The 18,163-nt window shown below is 38.5% G+C and overlaps 1 protein-coding gene across 2 annotated transcripts in view; it reads left to right on the forward strand.

Moving 5' to 3' along the window:
• cacna2d2a (calcium channel, voltage-dependent, alpha 2/delta subunit 2a) overlaps window positions 1-18,163 on the forward strand; it is a 236,826-nt gene that overhangs the window by 179,695 nt on the left and 38,968 nt on the right. For both annotated transcript variants that reach the window (XM_077197787.1, XM_077197786.1), the window contains exons 9-13: window positions 5,318-5,368; window positions 7,429-7,528; window positions 10,905-11,066; window positions 12,599-12,709; window positions 13,955-14,033. In XM_077197787.1, coding sequence (XP_077053902.1) covers window positions 5,318-5,368; window positions 7,429-7,528; window positions 10,905-11,066; window positions 12,599-12,709; window positions 13,955-14,033 — 503 coding nt within the window. The remainder of the gene's footprint in view (window positions 1-5,317; window positions 5,369-7,428; window positions 7,529-10,904; window positions 11,067-12,598; window positions 12,710-13,954; window positions 14,034-18,163) is intronic.

Consider the following 18,163-nt stretch of genomic DNA (forward strand, 5'->3'; position numbering starts at 1 on the left):
ATTGATTAAATTGACAGTAAAGGCATCAATAATGTTAAAGAAATTTCTATTTCAAATAAAGGCTGTTCTTCTAAACTTTCTATTCGTCAAAGAATCCAAAATGTATCATGGTTTCCAGCAGCACAACTGTTTTCAACATTGATAATAATCAGCAAGGTTTCTTGAGCAGCAAATCAGCATATTAGAATGATTTCTGAAGGATCATGTGACACTGAAGACTGGAGTAATGATGCTGAAAATTCAGCTTTGATCACTGGAATAAATTACAATTTAAAATGTATTGCAACAGAAAACATGTTTTTAAATTGTAATAATGTCTCAGAATATTACTCTTATTACTGTATTTTTTATCAAAAAAATGCAGTCTTGTTGGGCAGAAGAGAAGTCTTTAAAAAAACATTTTTAAAAAATCTTACTGACTCCAAATTTAAAGGGATGGTTGGCCCAAAAAGTAAGACAGTTTAATTAATAGGGTCGAAACAACATTGACTTTCATTGTATGAAAAAGAAAAAAACCCTGAAATATTTTTAAAATATCTCTATATATTCTTCTAAAAGAAAAAAAGGTCCCACTTTATATTAAGTGGCTTTAAGTAAATTAATAATTTGATACAATGGACTTATTGTGTACATACATGTTTTTACATTTTACTTATATTTTGAAAATACCTGCATATTATTACAGCTGTAATTAATTTATGTAATTAAATTTGTAATTAAACTGTTGACCCTTCCCTTACAGCTTAACCCTTAAACCAACCCATACCACCACACCTGACCCTAACCTTACCCGTATCACACCTCAATAGCAGCAAAAGTGTTTTACAATACAACCTGAACACAATAAGTACATTGTACTTATTTTTCGATGTAAGTACATAGTACTTAAAATCACTTAATATAAAGTGGGACCGAAAAAAATACAGTAATTAATACAGTGAATAAATGATGACAGAAATAAACTATCATTTTAAATGGCAAAATTTAGTAGCATCACCGCTTTTAGTCAGAAAAAAAAGTAAATGGACATAAATTTGTGTGTAAGGTTTTGATCTCTTTGATGTTCACACACTTTTCAAAGCATAGAAGTCATCTCCTTTCTCTCCCACACACATAATTCTCATTCAAATGAAAGACTTGTGAAATTAAACAGATAAAATTAGTACCACTGTGCTTCTCTGCCCTTTTGGGTAGCATCTTCAGTTATAAGAAAACTAATTTATTTTCATTCATTTCTACCCCCAAAAGCTTTGTACCCAGTCTGAGCGTTGCTAGTGTTGGCTCTAAACAGTCTTTCAGCTGTTTGTCCTTTCAGCCAACTATAATAGTCCACGTCTAGCACTCTCCAGTGGCATTAAGACATGATTGGCGTCCAAAATGAGGGTCAAAGTCCGTAGTACAGGTTTGTGCTAGTTAGCGTTATGTGTGTTGTGTTGTCGCTCGCCTGGGCTTTTCCATTTTTCCAGGGCTTAGCCATGCTTCAAAAGCCTTCCTCGACAAGCCGCGGGCACCTGGCACCACTTCTCACGCCGCCTCTTCAGCCTGATTACCGCAGTAGAAGAGACCCTCGACGAACGGCCTGCTCCTGCATGCACAAAGCGCTAACTACCTGTCTGCGTGACAGCCAATCACCTCACCACGTTTCTCCCAGTCTTCTAAAGACAACAGCTTTACGACGTCCATCAATCTCTCGGTCTGATTGTCAGGTGTAATGCGTTTTTAATTGCACGGGGAAAAGTGAAAATGGCTTCACTAGTGTTTTCTATATGTCAGCCTCTATCAGCAGTGGACAGATGCTGCGTTCGGCTGCTTATTTATTTATTTTGTTGTCCGTGACACAAAAGTGCCACACATCGCTCATTGTCTTTCTGCACTCAGATTGAGCACCATGCTAAAAATGGCTTGAGACAAAGCGTCTCTTCTCAGCACACGATCTGCTAGAGCTAGCACAAAGACGCAGAGAGACGGACGAACCGCATAATGTGTTTGTCAGGGGGCCGATGAGTCAGCCGGAGAAGAAACAGAGGTCCGGGCTTGATGTTTCACCTGACATTGTGCTTCTCGGTCTTCAAGGTTAGCTTAGCACAAACTCAAGGCAAGTCAAAGGAGCCTGATTGGACATAGTGAGCTTGAAAACAGGACTGGTGTAATGTTATACTTGGTTTTTGTGAGCCAGAAAATTACTTTAAAATTTTTTGTGAAATGACACCTATAGTATTAACCATGTAAAGCCTGACCTATGAAATAATAGTCGGAAAAATCTTTTTTTTTTTAATTGAATAGTTTATTGAGCCAAAAGAAAATATTTTTAAACAATCTATAAAATGTTTTTTGTTGAGTATCATGAACAGGCTTTTATGGCTCATATAGTATGATAAAATGAGAATATGAAGCTCATACTTGAAGAGGAAAAATACACCTCAGTTTTATTCAGGCCCAAACTGAGTAAAAATATGCGTTTGGTGCAGATGCTGATATTTATATGACCAAAAAGTAAGATGATATTCTGATAGCTTTTAATGTAAATCAATGAGATCTATATAACAGTATACTTGCATAAAATGCATATAAATATCAGTCGTCACTCTAAAGCCCCTTTCACACAATGATTCTGGAAAATACACTGACAATGTGTCTCGGGATCGTTTGAGTTCACACACATCCCGTAAAGATCCTGTAAAGACAGCTGACATCAGGATGACGAACACAAACTTTCTTCTTTGTTAATGTGCAATGTGAACGTTGATCTGCATTTAAAACCCCCGGTCAAAGAGTCGCACGATCACTACGTCATTGCGACGACACTCCTCTTAAAGCGGTCACCGGATCCCCATTTTCCACAATTGGTATGATTCTTTAGGGTCTTCATGTAAAATTTGTAACATACTTTGGTTAAAATTCCTCAATGGTTGTGTAAAACAACACCCTTTTTACCTCCTCAAAAACAGCTCTGTTCACAGTGACCCGTTTCGGTGCATGTCTCTTTAAATGATAATGAGCAACTGCTCACCCCACCCCTCTCTTCCTTGAGGCGCGTTGACACAAGACAGGTAAAGTGCTGCCTTGACGGACAGTATACAAATGGCTGATGGCTAAATATGCTAATATGGGAAATATGCTAATACGAGACAGTCGGTCAGTGGTCGTGGGCGGAGCATAAGCAATATGACATCATATTGCTCAGAAAATCCAAACGACTTTCTAATGATTAAAAAAAAGGAGTGAATGGATTTTTTTCATTGTATGGTGATTCCTCTTCAGTCGGTCAGTCGACGCCACGTCGAGACGAATAGGAATCTCGCTAGAGAGGCCAATCTATTTCGAGTGAAACTAAACGAACCAGTACAGTGTGCAAAACGAACCATTGGCGTGCAATCATTTGCATCAGCTGTTCAGCCTTGCAGCGCAGGTATAATGAGCAGCAGGTGCGATTGCACTTCAGCTTTTTGCTTCAGAGCCGAGCACTTCAATGCTGTCTTCAACTCTACAAGAGACTAAACCACGAGCAAGCTTTTCGGGACCTCTCTACATTGGAGCGATCTCACTTTCTCTCTCTTTTGTTTTTGTTTTTCATTGAGCAAACAAAGCTCACAGCTGGTAAATTGCGCAGTGGTTTAGTCCACACACTCCAAAGACACATTTATATGCAAACACCATATAAAAGTGAATTTTTACTCCTTTAAGGCATTGGTCCTGCCTTTTGTTCACACAGGACTGATCCTGGCAATGTTACTAGGTCCTCATCAATCCCGGGACCTGTTTGCGTTCCCACTGAAGACACTCTAGCAATTCTACGGCAATTTTCTGGAATCAACGCTCTGTGTGAAAGGGCCTTATATCTCCCAATAATCTGTCTTAGTAAGATGATATTTAAATGCATAGTATAATCAAACCTCTGTAGTTTTAAGACTTAGGGGCCTTCTACACTGGGTTCGTTTGCTGCGGTCCGAGCCCGGGCGCGATTGTTCCCGTCCCCTCCGCAGCGTTGGTCTGGTTTCACACTCAACTTGATTCTATCTAACTCTGGTGCGTTTGCGTGCATCTTACGTCATTGCAAACGTGCACGGCGCATGATAGAAAACATGACGCGGGTCAATATATTGTGTTTTTTTTATTAATTTGGTGCTATTATTCATAGCTGAGTAAACAACGCAGGTTAACTGTGTGTGTGTTTCGCATAGCTGTCTTTCCGCTGCTTGCAAATGGACTCTTTTGAGGAGACAGTGGATTTCCATTAATTTGTTGCCCTGATTGCACGCACTATGCGCGAATACACTGCAGACTTGCTCGTATCCAGGGTAAATCTTCAACCCTTACGTGTGTTTTATTTAACTAAATACATCATAATCGGCTAAAACGCATGCGCAGGATACTTTACTTCCTGAACAAGTGCGCACCCGAGTCCGTGTTGTTTTCACATACACGCGAATCGCAGCACGGTTCGGGAGCAACCGAACTCAGAGCACCTCCTCCAGGTAGTCTCGGGTTCGGTACCCCAGTGCGCACCTGGGTCCCATGACAGCGTTCACATTAGCGATTTTTCATGCGAACCGTGCCCCGTTCCGAACTAAATTGCCAGTGTGAAAGCACCCTTAGAATGCAATGCAACACAATGATGATTGAGAGATGACTAAATAAACCTCCCTTAAAAGCCTGATGCATCATGTTTGATCTTCACATTTTAACATGATCTTTATATATATATATATATATATATATATATATATATATATATATATATATATATATATATATATATATATATATATTATATGCATAATCAACTAAACCTCAGTCCAGTAAATTTTCATCTTGAATTTTTTCAAATTTTCATCTTGTTATTCTTACATTTACTATATATAAAAAAAGATTTCAAGAGACATAAACCACTTGGTGTTTTTACAAATATACTAAAAGGCCTTTTTGCTCACTAAAAAGTGAACTATCAGTCAGATGACAGTCAGCATGTAGTAGATTATGCAACAGGTTTTTCAGCAAAGCTTTGATTGTGTTGATCATTTAGAGACCTTAAATGCAAGTTTCAAATGTGATACAGTAGCTTTTTAGGGTTAAGATGCTAAGTTGGCCACTGTAAACCACCTGCAGTTTGGCTTATGAACTATATTACTTCAACTCTTTTTTTTTTTAATCATAATGATTTGTATAAAAGCAACTAGCTTATTGAATCTGGTAAAACCATTGGTAAGACTTCATGTTGTGTTTTTCATAAAATCACTATATTCCTTTTTGTTTTATTTCAAATCAATTAATTGTTAATATTAGCACTGACTAGCCTTTTTTTATATCTGTTTAATAGGTACATTCAGGGAGCCTCTTCTCCAAAGGACATGATCATTCTCGTGGACGTGTAAGTAGCCTCTCATCCACACCGTACCATACAAGCACACCCTCTCTTTGTCTCATATGCACATCTCTTAAAGGGATAGTTCACCCAAAAATGAAAATTCTGTCAGTATTTACTCACCCTCATGTTGTTCCAACCCCGTAAGACCTTCGTTCATCTTCGGAACACGAATTAAGATATTTTTGATGAAATCTGAGAGCTGGCTCACTCCTCCATACTAGTCCATAGGCTTCTTCGGGGATTGAAACTTGCCGGCCCCGAAAAGTTATTAAAAGACATTTTTAAAAACATACAGTGGCTCAATCTTATCAAGCGAGGAGAATGCATTTTGTGCGCAAAAACAAACAAAAATAATGACTTTATTTCAACTGTTAATTTCCTTCACTGTGGGCCTAACGTAGTGTGATAGCGTAGAGCTACGTCACACGTAGGCTCACTATTGGCCGACGCTGGTCATGTGTGTGATGCGTGTGACATACAACAACAGAAGCTTACACTATTACACTAGTGAACTGACTCGAGGCCCACAGTGAAGGGAATTAATAGTTGAAATAAAGTCGTTATTTTCGTTTGTTTTTGCCAACAAAAAGTATTCTTGTCGCTTGATAAACTTAAGATTGAGCCACTGTAGTCACTTGGACTATTTTAACGATGTCTTTAATAACTTTTCGAGGCCGGCAAGTTTCAATCCCTGAAGAAGCCTATGGACTAGTATGGAGGAGTGATCCAGCTCTCAGATTTCATCAAAAATATCTTAATTCGTGTTCCGAAGATGAACGAAGGTCTTACGGGGTTGAACAACATGAGGGTGAGTAAATACTGACAGAATTTACATTTTTGGGTGAACTATCCCTTTAACACACACTGTCATCTGTGTTGATAAATCTGTTGTTTATCATGCACATACATCAGTGTGGTGCTCTACTGCCACCTTTTGGCTGAGAACAATATTATTCCATCTTATTAACCTCATGCCTCAATATCAAAATGCTACCGTGTTCCCTGAAATATGACTTAGAGGTTATATGCAATGAAAAATGGCATTACTGTTGCCGATATCTCGGCTGCTGGTGGAGAATTTAAAATGTCCTGTGACTCTGATGTTATCTGACCTCTAAAATGCATCATCTTAAATACTATTTTGCATCAACAGATTCATTGAAAGGTATTTATTGCATTTTTGGAGCTTTTAAAAATGTAGTTTTAGGTGTAATTTAATGCATTATCGAAATAACCATTTTGTTGTTAAATGCCACATCTTCCACATTATGAATCATCAAGACCTCATTATAAAATGTTTAGACCTTAAGTGTTGAAATGATCCGTGCGCATTTAGAGTCACTTTTGATAACACCGTTGCGTAGTTTAACAAATAAATGATTGCCTCAATCATGCAGCCATTATGTGCATAATCGTCAAAAACAATCATTAATATTCTTAAGTAAACCTCAAGAAAAACTGCTTAATAGAGGTTAATTGTCACTCGTTGGCAATCATCCATAACCTTAAATAGATACCGATATCTGATTAAAAAATACACTGATCGCAGCTGTTGCTTTGCCAGAGTAATCTCATGCCAATCAAAAGCAGCATCGCACTGAGCGTTTCTGACAATCTTAGACTAATCTCATTGTGATGACTGGAAGCATGAGACAATAGTGCTGTCACCAGGTCTTTTATTTTTCCCAGTGTGCTCGGCTTTATTAAACCTTCTAACTCTGGAAGCCAAATTACACATGAACTCATGCTCTGTGATTGCTTTTTCAATAGCTGCTGTAGGCTATTAATAAATCCAATTTGCAGCATAGAATTCAAATGTAGGCATACTTTGTTTTTGAAGATCAACTGTCTCCATACTGTCTTTTTAACGTGCCGTCTACAATTTACTTTTGATGGACGTGGATGAAGGAGACACTTAGCAACAGGTTCTGCTTGGCAACGGCAGTTTTGGGCTCGTGTTTCTGTGCTGTGCCATTTTGAGACATGAATTGTTTGTTAAATAAATGCTGGAATGCTCAGTGTTTTTATTCAGTGCATGTGATGTATTTAATGTGTGTTTGTAGGAGTGGCAGTGTCAGTGGTCTGACCCTGAAGCTGATGAAAACCTCTGTCATTGAGATGCTGGACACACTTTCTGATGACGACTACGTGAACGTGGCTCGGGTATGTGCACATGCTCACACACTGTCTTTTTTGAATAATATGAGTAAATAATAGGCCACATTTCATATATTGCATTACTTGTACATGATTATTATTTGTAATTGTATTATTATGATTATAGTTTATTATTATAAAATAGTATTTTATATATTATATATTTATGTAATATATATATATATATATATTTATATATAATATTAATAAGAATAGGCATAGGCCACATTTCCAAATGTATTATAATGAAATAATAGTTTAATAAAAAACTTTTATTATTAATTTTGTTTTATATTGTTTCTGTTACATCCAGTCAGGAATGAAACGGAGAGTGAATCCAATCGCAAGCACATTTAATTAAACAAATACAAAAACAGGAAATCCAGGGAACTCAGAACAGGACAGGAGTAACATAAAACAACAACTGAAACACAGGGGTTTAAATACACAGACAAACAAGCTAAACAAGATAACAAGGGGGCGTGGTTAATAACAAAACACCTGGGGAGACTAATAAACATAGATGAGGAACACCTGTGGACACTGAGCAACAACAAACAAAAGACAAGACATGGCAGGATCACATGACAAACAAGGGATAACGTGATATACAAGACACAACAAAAACCCACACGTAACAGTTTTATATTGTGTGTATATATGCGAATATTTAAATAATATTAACAAACAATGACATATTTCATATGTTTTATATAAATTTTAGAAAATATTTCATTAAAATAATTTATTTATATAAAAATATGTATGTGTGAATATTTATTTTTATATACAGTATATATAATTTTATATATTTTTATATATATGATGAACATTGTAGGTAAATGCTATTTGAGGTTGTTTATATGGTATATTGCTTGATTAGTGGGAATTTGCAGTAATTTTTGAAAGCTATTATTAATAGTAAATACATTTGAGAAGACACCAGCATTAATATTCCATCCTGTTAATCCTCTTTAAATTTGAACCTCTGTGAAAATGTGGATGCACAATGCACATAAACATTTAAACTACAGAGAGTTAATTTATTGCGAGCGCACAATAGCAGCTCGCAAACGCAACCCACACAAATATGCATGCACATATACACAGACGCACGCACACACATAATGAACATTAGCGTTTTGGAGGCCCTCGGCATTAATCCGGGCTGATCCGTGGCTCTTAGTGTGTGTTTCCTAATCCCAGCTCTGAGAGCGCAAAATGAGCATCATAATCTGAGCCGGAACACGGCTCATTCTACAGCCCGTTGAAGAAAAGCAGTCTAAGACCACATTAGGGTCACTATGTGTGTTTACTGTTGTTTACCTCCAGACGCTTACTGTAACATGAAATCAAAATTGACCCTATTGACTTTCTTATGGGTTCTATGATGTCTTTTTTCATGTTTCATGAGTTATTTTCTATATCAGTGCCACTGTTTCTGAACTCCCTGAAACCTGCAACTCCCAGTGTAGTTTTTAGTTTTCTCGTCACAATATTCCTCATTTAAATAATTCCCGCCCAAATCCAAACGCAGAAAAAGGGACGAGGCCTGGTTAGGTTGAGTTAGTAGTGTGTTGAAACCCACGGTTATGGTAAAGGGCGTGATATTTCCAAAACACGCTCTGAGCTCTTGACCAATCACAACACACTGGTCCAGTCAGAGTCCAATCAACACACAGTCTGATTGGTCAGAGCACATTGCACTTTTCAGGAGGAGGGGCTTCATAGAGACAGGAACTAAACAGAGCATTACTGACAGACTGGGAAGAGAGGAGCTGCAACAATGCAGAATATGTGAAAAATAAGGTATTCAAGCATGAAAACCTATTCTAGTAGAGCCCAAAATCAAAATCAAGACTTTGAAAAAAGGCACAATTACAATTACACACTCTTGTTCTTTTGTGGAACACAAAGAGATGCAGACTGTGCTGTTCACTCTTTACCATGTAATTGCAATAGCAAGGGAAGCTTTCAAGCTTAAAAAATGGATGCAAAAGTACGTATACGAATAATAGTTTTATGTGATGAACAGACTGAAATGTAAGTCATTGTTCACTGATATCTTGCTTCCAGTGAGCTGTGGGATCATGGAGTCAGTTGAACTCAGTCGAACTCAAGAACCAAATCGGGCATTTCTTTCATGATCCTCATGAAGTATCAGGTCTCTCTTTAATCCTGTCTCTATCAAGGAAGTGTAATTGAGATGTTAAAGAGATCTCTAAGGGATTTTTCTTTCCTATAGGCAGTTTTAAGATGATATTTCTTGTTTCATTTTTTGTTTGCATTGGCAGTTTTTTCCCTCTGCACCTGCGGTGTAGAACCTTGTAATCAAGACAGCCGGATGTACCTCCGATTTTCACAGCTGTGCTTCCTCACACGCACAAACACACACACACACACGCACACACACACACACACACACACACACACACACACACACACACACACACACACACACACGAATGGTTGATGCTGAGGTGTGTGCATTCAGTAAGTAAAGGTGTACTGATAGTGTTATGATGTTATTTATTGTGTGACAAGTTCCCAATATTTGGCAGTCAGTAGTCCTAGTGTAAGTATTAAACTGTAGCACATAACCTGTCCTGCACCATTTGTGCAATTTCTTAATCAGCATTTCTCTCCCTTTTACAGTACAAATACCTAAACATCCTTAAAACAAGAACAATTTATTCAGGAAGCAAAATTGCATGAGATATACTTTTTGTCCTTTTTTCCCCCTTGTTGTAAGGATGACTAATTTAGTGAGATCTATGTTTAAAAGAATAATTATAAAATAAAACTGTAAATAAAAAATAAATACATATTTCCAATGATGTTAGAAAAATACACAATATATTTGTGTCCAGTTTGATTCTCAAGAAAATTTAAATGTTGTTTTAAAAATGTTTATTTATTTATTTTCCTGGAAAACAAGACAAAATGTTTTTTTTTAGTTATTTATGTTTTCAGTGGAGAAGTGTTCTATTTCTTTTTTACTTTTCCACTTGACAGATGAAAAGGCACTTAGAACACCCTAGCAACCACATAGCAACACCTTGTCAACCACTCATAATGGCAGTGTGTGTTGCATGGTCAAAAAGCACTCATATGTAAAAATTTTCAGATTTGAGCAGTATTAAATCATCCAGATGATCAGTGTTGTCAAATAGATTTTAAATAGATTTCAAGTTTCATGCGAGGTGATTCATCTGTAGTGGAAGCAAATTATGAATTGCGGGAAAAATCAATCAGGTGTAAGTGACTCCATTAGTGAGTGTTAACAGCAGAAATGATGATGCTGTGAGATCTAATGGAGATGAATAATGAAGCTTTTAATGGACTTGCTAAAGCAGCTGCTGTCTGTCTCTCTGTCTGTCAGTTCAACGAGAAAGCGTATGCCGTGGTGCCGTGCTTCACCACGCTGGTCCAAGCAAACATAAAAAACAAGAAGATCTTCAAAGAGGCCGTGATGAACATGCAGGCGAAGGGGACGACAGACTACAAGACCGGCTTTCAGTTTGCCTTTGACCAGCTTTTGAACGTAAGACACACACTCATGTTTACCGAGTTATATACATCAAGATACACTGAGGAATTCTGTGTTCAAGTTTTTAATAGAGTTAATTATAAGGCCTACAGACTATAACCTAAGAAGTCCTGTCTGTTTTCTCTTATCGTGTTTGTACATATAAGTTTCTTGCACTCACCAAGGCTGCATTTATTTCATTAAAAATACAGTAGTATTGTGAAATATTAATACAATTTAAAATAGCTCTTTTCTGTTTTAATATATTTAAAAATATATATTTATTCCTGTGATGTAAAGCAGAATTTTTAGCATCATTACTCCAGTCTTCAGTGTCACATGATCCTTCAGAAATCATTCTAATATGATGATTTGCTGCTCAAGAAACATTTCTGATTATTAATAATGTTGAAAACAATCAACAAAGAAGTTTTTTTTTTTTTTAACTAAATTTAGCTGGATTTGGCTCAGTTAAATTTAATGTTAATGCCAAAACATCCTCTTAACAACTCAGCGGAAAATTGTATTGCTCAGATGTTGCTTTTTCAAAGTTTCAGAGATGTCAGTTATTTAAGTTCTCAGTTATATTTAATTTAAGTTTCAGCTTTTTTTCATGTTTAATTCCTAAAAATTCCTTAAGAATAGTAAGAACAGACACAAATGAGTCAATAGTTGACATTCAGTAAGAGTACAGAACCTTAAAATGATCTTGATGAAGAATCTGAAAAGAAACGTTTGAGGTTGTATTGAGATCTCAATACATTACTTTTGACTATTCTAGATTCACTCATGATAAATATGGCCATGCAGAAGCCTGCGTGCTCATGGCCACATGTGTGGCTTCATCATATACATTTTTGTTTTCGGCCATTTCTGCTCTAAGAGATTGTGACGGTGTAATTAATGAGATGGGCCAAATACACACAAACTCAGACCGATGAAACCACAACCACCAAGGCATTTTAATTTCTGCCTGCTGACTCCTGATAGGCCGAGAAGAAAGCTCTGTAAATTTGTAATTGCAGCAGTATTATTTATCTTTATTAGAATCTTGTCAGAGTGATGTGGCGTAGGCCGAATGTCAATGACAGCTGTGATTGGACGGGATAGTGAGAGAGGACTTTTGGCTAACTCATCACAGATAGGACAATCGCGGCAGCTGGCACAAAAGCAGACATATGATTAGAGGAACAGACGTGCCTGCACACACACACGCACGGTTAAGTGCTCGGACACATGTGCGGGTGCTCTGCCAAACGGGACACTTTTATATCCAAGGTCATTTGTGTAGTGGATTGGATTCAAGCATGCATCATTCCTGAAATGATTTCTGTGCAACTATGTTAGTGCAAACGCTTTGTAAGCATATTATGCTTATCATTAATGATGCATTTCAAGGATGTAGAGTAAAAGCACAAAGGGTTTCGAAAGTAACACTCTGTCATGCAAACAAAAGCACCTGTTTGCAAAGGCACTGACCCGCTCATTTGACACCCTCAGAATGAATCTTCTGAGCCGTATGCTCACTCTGTTTCTGTTCCTCACAGGAGACCAATGCTCCGAGAGCATACTGCAATAAGATGATAATGATGTTCACAGACGGCGGCGAGGATCGTGCCCAGGACATCTTTGAGAAGTACAACTGGCCAAACAAAACAGTGAGTCGAGGCGATTCAGTCCAAAACATTCTGCTGTTTCCATCCAGTGACAAGTAGTTTTACTGAGCTCCCTTAAATTCAAAATAGCATGTGAGATTTTGGACCAATGGGATAACATCAAATCCACGACATAAATCTAATGTCATTCCAATATAAAACTGGCATTCTAGCTAAATATTTTGAAATGATAAAACAATACACATGCTATTAAACAAAGTTAATGGAGGGTCTTAATACTTTAGAGCAGGGGTTTTCAAACTGTGGGTCGAGACCCATTTGTGGGTCGCAGATTGGGAAGAGGTGGGTCGCGCAGTCACTATTGGCTGCAGCGGAATTTACGCGCGGCGTTCTCCTTTTTCCAAAGCGCTAGGGCGGTTGCGCTCCGGAGGCGTCTATCGTTGCTAAGCGCAACCATCAGCTGCGCTCTCCGTTACAGCAAGGAAAACGCTTTCGGCATTCTGAAAAGTTGAGATGTTTTTATCTCGATGCGGCGCGGACGCGCTTGGAAAAAAACGAGCGCGAGGCACCGCGATCTTCCATTATGAGCGCGCATACCGCGCGCCTACATTTGAATACGCGATATGTGAACAGGCCCTTAATCTGTCGTCTGTTAAACACAGCGCTGTACCTACCAACACAAGGAAAATTTTTATGTAAAACGTATTTCACATGTACACACACGAGGACGAAAGTGTTTTCTGCGCTGAACAACGTGATGAGTTTAACAACACTTGTAGCAGAAATATTAGTATTGAAATTCTAGGTCATGGGCCTACTGTCAAAAAAAATAATTTAGAAAATAAAATTATTTGTTGTTATATCAAAACTTTGGTTAAGATTAAAATTACTTAATCTTTCATTTCTTCGTGTCTGGGTAAATTAGTTGAGGCAGCAGACAAGAACTACTCGGTATTCTTCACTTTATTTCAACAGCAATTAGGCTGCTATTTTAATTCTACATTATTTTGATAATGTACCATAAGTTTGTATTGCAATTAAACTTGTATGTCTTTCATACTATGACAAGGAGAAAACTGCTCTGAAGAGATCTAACGCCTTCCACCCCACCCCACATTCATGCTTTTTAAAAATCATTTTGGTGGGTCTTGAGATAGATTATTCTTGTCTAGGTGGGTCCTGGAATGGAAAAGTTTGGGAACCCCTGCTTTAGAGGGTGTAGTCTGTATTTTAAGACCCATTTGCTACACGGATTGCATGACCTAAAAAAAACTCTTCCATCCACAGGTGAGAGTTTTCACATTCTCAGTGGGGCAGCACAACTATGATGTCACTCCTCTGCAGTGGATCGCCTGTGCCAACAAGGGTAAGAGAGCGAGGAGGGAGCTTGTGCATGTAAAATTGGTTCTGAGATCTTAACTTTCGAGTTTTTCACTTGCATTTGTACGTTTCTGATTAAGGATTGTCATTAGGCACAATTTGATGTGTGACACAATTTCACAATTTCATGTTTAGAACACTTTGGCACATAGATAGCAACACCTTACCAACTGCATCACAATGCTTAAAATTGTCAATAACACCCTAGCAAATGCATATCAACGTGCTAAAATTGTTAAGAACACTTTGGCAAGCACAAAGCAACACCCTAGCAACCACATATCAACACTCTAAAACTGTTGATAACACCTTGGCAAGCACATAGCAACACCCTAGCAACCACATACCAACATGCTAAAATTGTTAAGAACACCTTGGCAGGCAAATAGTAACACCCTGGCAACCACGTATCAACACTCTAAAACTGTTGAGAACACCTTGGCAAGCACATAGCAACACCCTAGCAACCACATACCAAAATGCAAAAATTGTTAAGAACACCTTGGCAGTAGGGATGTGACGGTGAGGATATTTTCCCACCGGTTAATCGACGTGAGACAACACCGGTAATACCGGTATCACCGGCAGGGGCTTTTAAATCACTAATTTAAAGGCAAACGTAAAATGCGCGCGTTTGCACGGGCATGCATAATTGGTGGTCGTGTGGAGCAACACTGTTTTGTTGTTGTGCGCTGAATTGGCGCTAATTTGAAAACGAAACTAAATTATTTTTTTACATCGCTTATAAAAAGCTGGTGCAGCAGTGTGCACTTCACTTTTAAATTAGCGTCAATTCATCCTTCGCATGGAGTTTGATGCGATCTGACAAATCAAAATCCACCAAATTTTGTCCGACAAAGTAGTCAGGAGAGTTAGTAGATTAACGTCTGTGGATTTGAACTTGGCTTTAACTGAGGCAATCTCTCGTGTCACGACACATTAGAGCCACAAAACGGCAGGACTATTTATTGTTTCATTTTCTTTGACTGACCAAATTTGAAAGTTGAGACTTTGTTTCATATTAAATATTACCTGCTCGGTCCTGTCTGTCAGCGTCCTTATAGGCTACGTGAGTTGCACGTATAAAATGAAGTTAACAAACAAACATGATCCATCAGGAAACGCCATAGATCGCTGAATTTCACTGCACTTCATGAAGAGTTTTTCTTTTGCGTGAAGAAGCCGCTCTCCGGAGATGTGTTAAAAGATAGCGGAGTGCATTCATGATTATTAGGCTACCGGTATGATAATCATCCTGGCTCCGTGTCTGAGTGAGTAATTTACTCTCTTACCTTTGTTCTTTGATTAACATTAGTGACACTTTAAGACCAGCCGCTGCTGACAGAGATCTGACACTCGTCCCATTTTCTCACAAATCTCTACGTTAATTTAAGACTTTATTTAAATCATTTAATACTGCTCTTATGAGGACATTCGACAAAACTGACATTTTGGCATAATTTTTTGTGTGTTTTGGTTTGTTCAAGCCCAAAAGAGAACTCGATACTGACGCGCGTCTCTTCTGTGGGTCGCCCGTGTGTGTGTGTGTGTGTGTAATAGGCAGACTTATAGCACGGTCTCTTTAGTCTTGTCGCGCTTCAAAGCATTCACATTAATAAGAGCGTGATCATACAACGCTAGTCAACGGGTGACAGAAAACAACGGATACTGCTTAATTGCGTTAAATATTTTAACGCTTTAAAAAAACTATATTTTTGTTTTTTCACCGCGGTGTCGCGGTGGGCAAGTGATGAAACCGGTGATGCGACTGAACACCGTGTAACACCGGTAACACCGACTACCTTAGCAAGCCTACTTGGCAGGCATATAGCAACACCTCAGCAACCACATATCAACGTGCAAAAATTGCTAAGAATACCTTGACAGGCAGATAGCAACACCCTAGCAAGAACACCTTGGCAGGCATATAGTAACACCCTAGCAACCACATATAAATGTGCTAAAATTGTTAAGAACATCTTGGCAGACACATAGCAACAACATAGCAACCACATATGAACGTGCTAAAATTGTTAAAGGGATAGTTCACCCAAAAATGAAAATTCTGTAGTAATTTACTCACCCTCATGTTGTTCCAACCCCGTAAGACCTTCGTTCATCTTCGGAACACGAATTAAGATATTTTTGATGAAATCTGAGAGCTGGATCACTCCTCCATAGGCTTCTTCAGGGATTGAAACTTGCCAGCCCCGAAAAGTCATTAAAGATATCGTTAAAATAGTCCAAGTGACTACAGTGGCTCAATCTTAAGTTTATCAAGCGACGAGAATACTTTTTGTGCACAAAAACAAACAAAAATAACGACTTTATTTCAACTATTGATTTCCTTCACTGTGGGCCTCTAGTCATTTAACTTAGTATGATTGCGTAGAGCTACGTCACACGTAGGCTCACTATTGGCCAACGCTGGTCATGTGGGTGATGCGTGTGACATACAACAACAGAAGCTTACACTATTACACTAGTGAACTGACTCGAGGCCCACAGTGAAGGAAATTAATAGTTGAAATAAAGTCGTTATTTTTGTTGTTTTTTGCGCACAAAAAGTATTCTCGTCGTTTGATAAACTTAAGATTGAGCCACTGTAGTCACTTGGACTATTTTAACGATGTCTTTAATGACTTTTCGGGGCTGGCAAGTTTCAATCCCTGAAGAAGCCTATGGAGGAGTGATCCAGCTCTCAGATTTCATCAAAAATATCTTAATTCGTGTTCCGAAGATGAACCAAGGTTTTAAGGGGTTGGAACAACATGAGGGTGAGTAAATACTGACAGAATTTTCATTTTTGGGTGAACTATCCCTTTAAGAACACCTTGGCAGGCATATAGCAACACCCTAGCAACCACATATAAATGTGCTAAAAATGTTAAGAACACCTTGGCAGGCACACCTTAGCAAGAGCATAGCAAAACCCTGCCAACCTCCCAGAACACATAGCAATGTGCTAAAATTGTGTAGGACACTTAAGCAACCACCCAGAACACTCTAGCATTGGGGCGACAAGAAACACTGACATTTTCTTCAGAAAATGTAGAAATCTGCATAGCAATCATATAGCAATATGCTAAAATGTTAAGAACACCTTGGCAAACACATACTGTAGCAACGCCCTAGCAACCTCTCAGCATATACCCAAGCAGCCCCATAGCAACGTGCTAAAAATGCTCAGAAAACTTAAGCAAGCACATAGCAACACCCTAGCAACAACCTAGAGCCATTGTGGCAGCAAGCAACACTCACATTTTCTTCAGAAAATGTAAATAGCAAGTTACTTTCAGTAGTAATAATAGTGGATAAAACACAAATATTCTTAATTTTTAATTTGGTTTAATAGACTAGTGTACATTGGCTCATCCAATCAGATTTTAAACCCACAACCATTTTATAACATTGTATACACTATTGTGTCATAGCACTAAGAGTTGGTCAACAGTGCTTAAGTAATGTTGACTTGTCCGACCTAACAAGTAAAATCCAGGCCTGTAGCGCAAACACTCTCTCTCAGCTCTGTTTAACAATCAGTCCCTCTCCAACTCTGATTAGTTAATATGGAATGGTAGCAGAATACTTGAGAGACCCCCTCCTCCCTCCCCTCCTTCTAATTAATTAGCCGAAGAGGAACTGCCGTCACAGCGATAACCACGCTCGCAACTTCTCGCCGTCTCCAGCCAAAAGCGTTTCCACTTAAGGATTAGCCCTCTGTGCGGCCATGTTCTCAGCTGTAATGACTGGCAGTGAGGGGACGGAGTCTGGCACAGCAAGCAAGACGCTTTTCTCAGCGGACTCAATCTCCACCGCAGGCTTTCATTTCGCTCGCCCATATCACAAAGACACAGAGGAACGCCCCTGACACCCTCACAAAGACCACATCTTCCACGTCTCTCCCTTTGCTGTAGAAAATATGTACGAAACCATATCTGACATAAAGCATTCGCAGGCGTCGCTAGATTGGTTCAAAAAACAGCTGGAAAAAAAAACAGGTTTCCTTCTCCAAACATATGCAGAGCACTCTTTGACTAGCTTGTTAGGACTAGGATTGCATCGGATTGTCTGCGTCTTATTGTTTTGTTGTACATCTCGCCCGTGCGGCGGAGA

The sequence above is a fragment of the Siphateles boraxobius genome, unplaced genomic scaffold (genome assembly GCF_051911475.1).
Source record: "Siphateles boraxobius isolate OS27281-9 unplaced genomic scaffold, OSU_SipBor_1 41, whole genome shotgun sequence".
Taxonomy (NCBI): domain Eukaryota; kingdom Metazoa; phylum Chordata; class Actinopteri; order Cypriniformes; family Leuciscidae; genus Siphateles; species Siphateles boraxobius.